Source organism: Hipposideros armiger, unplaced genomic scaffold, assembly GCF_001890085.2.
Source record: "Hipposideros armiger isolate ML-2016 unplaced genomic scaffold, ASM189008v1 scaffold_135, whole genome shotgun sequence".
Taxonomy (NCBI): domain Eukaryota; kingdom Metazoa; phylum Chordata; class Mammalia; order Chiroptera; family Hipposideridae; genus Hipposideros; species Hipposideros armiger.
The window spans coordinates 1,892,436-1,900,492 of NW_017731485.1; the positions used below are offsets into that span (position 1 = coordinate 1,892,436).

Below are 8,057 nucleotides of genomic sequence, written 5' to 3' on the forward strand. Positions count from 1 at the left end.
ACGACCTGAACTTTCCGCCAACAGTTCATGGCTCTTGCATCACAACAATGCACCAGCTCACATGGCACTGCCTGTGAGGGAGTTTTTAGCCAGGAAACAAATAACTGTATGGGAACACCCTCCCTACTCACCTAATCTGGCCCCCAGTGACTGCTTTCTTTACCCAAAGATAAAGGAAATATTGAAAGGAAGACATTTTGATGACATTCAGGACATCAAGGGTATTCCAACGACAGCTCTGATGGACACTCCAGAAAAAGAGTTCCAACATTGCTTTGAAGGGTGGACTAGGCGCTGGCGTCGGTGCATAGCTTCCCAAGGGGAGGACTTTGAAGGTGACTGTAGTGACATTCAGCAATGAAGTATGGAGCACTTTTTCTAGGATGAGTTCACGCACTTAATTGTCTGACCTCGTAAGAACCAATGTGTTCCCTTTTTCACTTCAGTCAGTTCAGATTAACTGGTGACCAGAAAGCTGGCCAAGGACCTGGGTCATCGTTGCTGTGCCTGCTGCCCCATAACCTCAGATGAGCCCTGGGCTCCTCTAGGGGCTGACATTCCTGTGACCACCGGTAGCAAGAGGACTGTCACCTTTGTCACTAGAATAGCGATCTTGGGTACCTGGCTTCACCTCGCCAAGCCTCCATTTATGTATCTGTAAAGTGGGATAGTATTTCTCACTGGCTATGAGAAGTAAGTGAAACGAGGCTTATAAAGCACTTGGCCTGGTGCCCGCCATGTGGTAAGTGCCTGATATAATGTAGCCATTGTCTGATAACAAATGATAGTAGTGAGTGGTGACAACAACCACTCCTGCTAATAAAAGTGGGAATCACAGTAGTCGTGTGGTGACTGCCAAGAGCCGAGACTCCAGCCTGCACCCCCGCCGGGCCGTGAGCTGGGACATCGGCTTCTCCCAGGTCCTCCCCACTCCATCCCCTAGCAGAGCAGCCTGTGGCCAGAGTGCCACCGAGTCTGTGGCATCTCCTTTCTCCACAGATGCTACCCTGGGCATTTGGTGGGAGGCTAGCTTGTTGCCCTCTGGGCCAAGACCAGCAGGGCTGGGCCCTTGGACACCAGGCTGTAAAGCCACAGCTTCATCCCCGGGACCAGCAGGGGACAGTAGGGCCCCGCCACGAGTTAGCGGTCAGCTGTCTGCTCCGGCCACACCTATTCTTCCATAATAGCTTTCTGACCTCTCTCTGGGGAACCCTTAGGGTTGCCGTATTTGGGAATTAAAAATACAAGCTGCTCAGTTAACTCTGAATTTCAGAAAAACAAGTAATTCATTAGCATGATATAATCTCAAATATTACATGGACATATTTCAAAGATGAATTCGTTGTTTATCTGAAATTCATATTTAACTCGGCATCTTTATTTTATCTGGCATCCCTAGGAGCTGTGTCCCCAAACACCCTCAAACCATGTGATTCTACTGGGGGCCAACTGACCTCAGGTGTGGGCGGGGCCTGACCAGTCTCAGCAGCCTGTCTAGCTGGCCACACTGATTGGTTCAGAGGCAGGCATGTGAACTGTTCAGTGACCAGTGAGAGTCAGCCTGGGAACTTGCTATGATAGTTGGGAAGAGGTGCCCTGTCCCAGGTGTTTTTGCTGAGTTTGGAGTTGGAGATGGCCTATTTATTTATTTACTTATTTATTAATTTGCTGCAATGTGAGGACAGCCTGCCTGGGAAAGTGGAGAAAGCCGAGACATCTTTTGAGCTGCTTGAGCTTAAGCCAGCTGGAGTGTTTTTCCCTTCTCTCTTTTTGTCTCTCTCTGTCCTTGTAACCCAAAGGAGTCAGTTGGATGGCATTAAAAAAGTCATAAGGGGCNCTGTCCATCCTCGTAGCTTACAGCCCGATGGGCCTTACCTGTGGCAGCAGGTGGGAACGGGGACGCAGAGAGCTGGAAGGACCTCGCCGAGGCCTCCGGGACCCGGACACCTGGCCTCCTCCGCTCTGCCGGTGTCGCCCCAGCTTGCCTGGTGCTTAGATTCGTGGGGCCCAAGGACAGTCCTCGGGCCCTTTCTTGGAGGTCCTCATCGACGTGGTCTGGGGTGTGCTCAGGAGTCTGTCTTTAGCACCCCAAGGGGTCACCTAGGACGTGTGGGAGTCTGTGTCATGTTAGGCCACTCCCCACCCAGCATGGGGGCGACTCTGCTGGGACGTCTTTAGTGTCTGCTCAGATGAGCTCATGGGTCAGTGGGGTCCACTGGGGAGCAGGGCCGGGACCCAGGAGTCCGCAGTGTAGAGCTGCCGGTGAGGTCAGCCAGAGAGCCGAGCATGTCACGGTGGGGACGGGGTGGCGGATGTTGCTGGTCCTTTGCAGTTAGACTTCCTGGCCTTGGGCCTCACTCACAGTCAGGCCTGACCCTCTTGGAAAGACCCTCGGGGTAGAGGCCACCTGCTGAGGGCAGAGTGGGCACCCAGTGTTTGGGGGCTGGGGCGTCTCGCTCTTATACAGGGGTGCTGTGGGGCCCGGCCCTCCTGGTGCTGAGTCTGGCGAGCTGTGTCCGTCTGCCCCCCACAGACTACCTGATCAACGTGATGGACGCCCTGGGCCTGCAGCCCTCCCGCACCCTGCAGAACGTCGGGACGCTGCTGAAGACCAAGCCCGAGGACTACAGGCAGGTCAGCAGGGGCCTGCCGCGGCGTCTGACCAGCACAGTGGCCGCCATGCGCAGCGTGGAGTACTGAGCCTGCACCCCGCGGCGGGGCATGGGGTCCCCCACGCATGGCAGCTGTCCAGGATGGCGTCGCTTGGAAACTGCTCGGGATTGGGCAGAATTTATTTTTAAAAGACTTGGTTCATTTGTATCGTCACAAATAAGTTGTAAATTAGGATTTATTTATTAGAGGAATTTTCAGGTGATTTTTTAGAATGATCCAATCTTGAAAATGGAATTAATAAACACTTTGAAATGCAGGAAGGCTGTTTTCTTTCCTCAGTGAACATTTGGGTGCTTGCCACATGCGTGTCATGCGCCCTGGGGACACAGCCATCATGGGACAGGAGGGAGGGAGAATCAGGTGAACCAGCAGGAGAGGGCCGTTTCAGCTGTCGGGACAAGAGCCGGCAGGGCTGAAAGCTGCCTTGGGTAAGAGGGTGTGGGAGACAGCAGAGAGCCGCGTGGTCAGGCAGAGAGNTAGTTAATAATTATGGTTAGCATGTTATTGCCCCACTCTGTTATTAGCGGGGGTGTTGAAAGGATCAAATGATGATGTAATCATGCAGACTCTTAGCACAGCACCTCACACTCACTCTCGGGGAACCCCAGAGTGAGAGCACTGCAACCCTGGGCCTCCCCAAGGGCACACCTGCTGAGTGGGGACAAGAGGCGGGCAGCCCTGGGCCCTGGTGAGAACCCAGGGACTGGACTGGCTCCACAGCCCCAAGTGCCCCAAAATCCACTCAGCCACCCTGTGGTGACAAAAATCCCATAGAGCCAGCCTGCTGGGACCAGCTCTCAGAGATCCGAGCCCTGGGCTGCGGGCCGTGGGCAGGCCCCGGGGTCCCTGCGTCCCCACCTGGATGGAGTAGGACGTGTTGTAGTCGCTGTAGAGGTTTCGGATGGGGACGTCAGAGCCGTTCACGGTGCACTGGCTGTAGGGCTTGCCCTTGCGCTCCAGCTTGTCCTGTGAGAGAGGGCGATCGTGGGGGCCCCTGGTCACCCCCAGGAGGCCCCCTCTGCACCGCCTCCCATCAAGCATGTGGGTCTCGGGGTGCTGAAAGGGGCTGGACAGTGGCAGGCCCCAGCAGGTGCCGGAGTGGTCGTCTTCCTCAGGGCATGGCCGCCCTGGTGGGGGTCCGGCCAGAGGGGAAGGCAGGAGTGGACCGTGAAGGCAGACCAGGGCTGGGGAGGCCCGGACCCCCGCCTCTCAGGCCGTGGGAGGTCGGTCCCGGGCAGGTGCGTTTCCACCCCCGTCCCCCGCAGGCTGCCCTGGGGCTGCGGCCGTACCACCAGCACCCCGATGGAGGTCTCTGTCCCCGACATGGCATAGATGCCCTCATCTTTGACGAAGGGGTACGACCTCTGCTCGTGAAGCAGCAGGCGGGCGCCGGCCGTGGACGTGAGGAAGGGCACGTAGTCCTCCTGGCCTATGTCCAGGATCAGCTTCAGGCCTGCGGGGCAGGGGACCGAGGGCTGCCTGAATTCACTCCCCAAGGCTGAGGGGACACTCACCGCCCACTTGGCGAAAATGCAGTGTCCTTGTCTTCTCCAAAGCCACCATCCTAGTCCAGGCCACCTCCGCCTCTTCCCTGGGCTCCTCCTGTCTCCCTCGCCCCCCAGATCTCTTTTCCACAAGCAGGTAGATCCAGGGGAACGCACAGCACTCCCGTCTCGCCTCCTACAGGTCCTTGCTCAATCCATCTAGTCCCTTGTAGCTCTCACCCTCCTTCCTGCTGCTGGCCTTTGGGGAATGCTGTTCCCGCCCTCACCTTTCACCCAAAAACTCCTGCCCTGCCTGCAGAGCTCAGCCCCATCACCTCCGTCGGAAGCCCTCCCTGACTACCCAGACCAGGTCTGGGGCTCGGCTCTGTCCCCTCCCAGCAGCGCTGGAGCTCGCCTTAGCAGCCCCTGCCTCACTCTTGTGATTCTTCTGTTATTGTCCGTCTGCCATCCCCACCTGACCGTTCCCTCCCAGACCTGATATTTTATGCACCGCAGGGCGGTGTGGGCTGCGGGGGTCCATACTGCCTGTGTTTACTGGGTGTTGGCTACAGCTGAGTGCTGGGCTAAGTGCTTTCCTATACACAGTCTCGCTGGTGCTCAGAAGAGGCAGCGGAGGTAGGTATGGCTGTCGTCCCCATTTCACAGATGAGGAAACTGAGGCACAGAGAGGTGAAGGGACGTGTCCGAGGTCACTCAGCGAGGAAGCCGGGCTGAGGGGTTCTAACACAGATCCTTCCCTCTGACCCTGTAAAGTGAGGTGACTGGCACCTCTGATACGCAGTGTGGGTGAGGGCTGGGCAGCCCACCGGTGCCCCTCCTGACCGGCAGCCCTGATGGCTCCTCTCGATGGCAGTGGGGTGGCTGGGGAGGTCGTGACCTGAGAGGGGAAGGGAGATTTGCTCCCAGTTGTGCTGGCTCTCGGCCTGAAGGCCACTGGCCTTTCCCCGAGACTGGCCAGCACAGGAGTCTCCGCCAACGGCCCCCCACTTCCTCGTGTCCATTGGCTCCTACATCCTGTCTGTCCCTGCAATCCCCTCTCCGAGAGCTGCATAGCGACGAGGCTGAGTCAGGGCTCTGCCACGTGTCAGCGGGTGGCTCGGGTGAGTTATTAAAACCCGGGACAGCAGCATGAGCCGAGCACGTGCTGCGTGCCGGGCCCCGGGCTGGCAGGTTCTCCTGCATTATGTCACGGTCACTGGATGACGTGCACATTGCCTGCTAGGCTACTGCAGGCCCCCGTCGCATGGGGACACCGAGGCTCCGAGAGCTTAAATCTCGAGCTCAGGGACTGAGGGTGCAGCTGGGATTTCACCTGAGCTCTTGACTGCTAAGCTGTGCTACTTCAGGGCCCTCGCTTTGCTCATCGGCAAAATGGGGACGCTGCTCCTACCCCAGGGGTGTGGGCAAGGGGATGGCTGGGAAGGCACCGGGTCTGGCCTCCCCGCACACAGGACAGACTCCCCCTGGGCTGCTCAGCTTTGTGCCGGCCTCTGTCCAACCCAGGTCCTGGCCCTCAACGCCTGAAGGCAGTTTGGTTTTTCACCCCCGCATGGTGGGGAGTTGAAAGCCCCAGGAGGAACCAAGACTTACCGAACTCAACTCCGGGATTGGACGAAGGGAGGGCCTTCTCTGTCATGCCCCAGTTGAAGATGTAACAGTTTCCGTAATCAGGATGGAAGATGGATGTGAAGTTCCTGAAAGAAACACCAGCAGCTGGAGGCAGGGCCCACCCGGCCGGGGTCTTCCCNGTGATATTGGTGCTTTGGTCCCGCTCCTGAGACAAGACATGGAAAATCCAGTCCTGCAACCCAAGCAAGCCGCTGAAACAAGTGGCGCCCGCAGCGACCCTCCCAGCCGTGGGCCCTGCCACCTGCGCCATAGGCCAAACCCTGTATCTTCCTGGAGCCCCCTGGGGACGACGTGTTGGGATGGGGAGGAGGAGGGGCACAGTGCACTGTGGTGCTGTCCACCCCTGCGCGTGGCTGGCTCAGCGCCACCCTCCCATTTTAACTCAGGTGTCGCCTTCCTAGGCCGTCCTCCCCTGAACGCCCTATCTAAAGAGATGTCTCCCTGGTCACTGTCTCGTCATCGGCTTGCTTCCTGTACAGCCGTTATCACACTTTGAAATGACCTTACTTCTGTGTATCATCTGTCTCTCCGACTAGAAGGTAAGCACCGTGAGTCTGGGCCACTGCTGTGCCCCCAGCACAGTGCCTGGGGGAGGGGACACTGGGGGGAAGGAGGGAGGCCGGGGAGCAAGGCGCACCCTCTCCCAAGTTCCAGGCAGCCTGCCGCCCTCTGCCCAGGCCTGTCCCCAGCCTGCAGGTGGGCGTCCAGCTGCCTGGCCACTCCACCGTCTCACCTCCGAGGCCTCAGAAGGCCAGTCGGCCATGGAGATGGTCATCTTGTACTGGGTGTCACTGGAAGAGAGAAGGCAGCCCTGTGGCTGTCGCGGCCAGCAGCGCCCCGCCCTACCCCGCCCCAGCCGGGGGCGCCCACCGACACTCACTTGCAGGATTCCTTACACATCCGGATGCAGGACTCCCTCTGGTCCAGGCTCCTGCGCAGCTCGGAGTAGCAATACGCTGCGCCAGAGAGAGCGGGGCAGAGACTTCAGGCGGGGTTTCTAGGTGCTTTCCTGTCCCCCTCTGAGCCCTGGGCCACCTAAGGTCTGTGGTGGCTGCTGGGTGGGGGGTTGTCCTGTCCAAGCTCCCTGCCATGGAGAACCCCACCCCCTGATCCCCCTCTCCAGCCATCTTGCCCCAGCCTGGCCTGGGGGGAGCCTGTCCCCAGACATCCAGACCCAGCTCAGCAGGATCAGGGCAGCTTTCCTCTGCTTGTCACCCGGTTCCTGGTGGCGGCCAGGGGGCCGGGGCCATGTCAAAGGGGTGGGACTCTGCCGCCTGCAGCATCCATGGGTGTTTGGAGGCCACCAGGACTCTGGCTTGCTGCTCCCTGGTAGCCGGAGCCTTCGTGCACGGTGCCCAGCTGCCTGGGTGCTGATGCCGGGGGCCCCACTCACCCCAGTCTGGGAACTCCTGGTTGTTGCAGTATTTCTCCCCCGGGGGCAGTGGGTACAGATAGTGGCCGCAGGTGCAGTTCTGAATCATGTGGTCTTGGAAGCAGGAGCGGATACAGGCCTGGGGAGCGGGGCGGCACAAGAGCGTGATGTCCCCACCCTGGCCCTGGAGGAGGGGCCCAGGGGGGAGGCATCTGGCTGGGGAGTGGGGCTGAGGTGGCCGAGCTGTGCCTCCTGGCCTGCCCTGTCCTGTCCCCGGCGGAGGGACTCGGGTCAGACCCCAGCTCCCTGACAATGGCCCCCGCCACCTTTCAGAGCTGGGGCCCCACAGATGACATGGAGAGGGTGCTTGTTCCAAATATTAAAGCGGAGCCTCGGCTAGACAGCTCTTGTGACCAGGCCGCCAGCAGCCTCCCCAGCCCCTTGCATGAAAGGGAGATGGGCGGGCTTGGTCCAAGCGCCTTCTTCCTGGGGACCAAAGAGCCCAGTGATGTCTGAATGCCCAGTGCTGACGAAAGAGGAAGTGTGCTGCAGAAGGTCCCCTGGGAGGGGGCTGGATGTGGTGACTGTCCTCACACTGGGTGTCCAGGGCGTTCCAACCTGGTTTCAGCCCACTCGGGACCAGCTGTGTCCTGTGGCCAGTTATTAACATCTGAGCCTCAGTTTGCCCATGGGTGGAAGGGCCAGCAGTTGCACTGCCAGCTAAGCTTATAAGGGCTGGGCCGGCCTCTGTGAGTGCTCAGCCTGGAACAGGAAGCGCGGGCGACCCCCAACCATAAAATGATTTTCATTGCTACTCTATAACTGTAATTTTGCTACTGTTATGAATCGTAATGTAAATATCTTTTTGTTTTCCGATG

General features: G+C 58.8%; 3 protein-coding genes across 3 annotated transcripts in view; 1 reads left to right on the forward strand and 2 right to left on the reverse strand.

Annotated features, from left to right (window-relative positions):
• COG7 (component of oligomeric golgi complex 7) overlaps window positions 1–2,929 on the forward strand; it is a 67,870-nt gene extending 64,941 nt beyond the window's left edge. The window contains exon 16 of the mRNA XM_019649813.1: window positions 2,534–2,929. Within this exon, the coding sequence (XP_019505358.1) occupies window positions 2,534–2,700 (167 nt within the window). The 3' untranslated portion in view covers window positions 2,701–2,929. The remainder of the gene's footprint in view (window positions 1–2,533) is intronic.
• A 266-nt stretch (window positions 2,930–3,195) lies between these two features.
• On the reverse strand, window positions 3,196–5,916 carry LOC109386592 (amiloride-sensitive sodium channel subunit beta-like). The gene is made up of 3 exons (XM_019649921.1): window positions 5,769–5,916; window positions 3,963–4,126; window positions 3,196–3,639 (listed from the first exon to the last, which is right to left on the reverse strand). Exons 1-3 carry the CDS (start codon window positions 5,812–5,814, stop codon window positions 3,262–3,264), a joined length of 588 nt encoding a protein of 195 aa, XP_019505466.1. The 5' UTR covers window positions 5,815–5,916; the 3' UTR covers window positions 3,196–3,261.
• On the reverse strand, window positions 5,846–7,896 carry LOC109386541 (amiloride-sensitive sodium channel subunit beta-like). Its single transcript, XM_019649814.1, has 5 exons — window positions 7,201–7,896; window positions 6,688–6,763; window positions 6,541–6,598; window positions 5,914–5,979; window positions 5,846–5,872 (listed from the first exon to the last, which is right to left on the reverse strand). The coding sequence occupies exons 1-5, from the start codon at window positions 7,286–7,288 to the stop codon at window positions 5,846–5,848; spliced, it is 315 nt and encodes a 104-aa protein (XP_019505359.1). The 5' UTR covers window positions 7,289–7,896.
• Window positions 7,897–8,057: the final 161 nt, after the last annotated feature.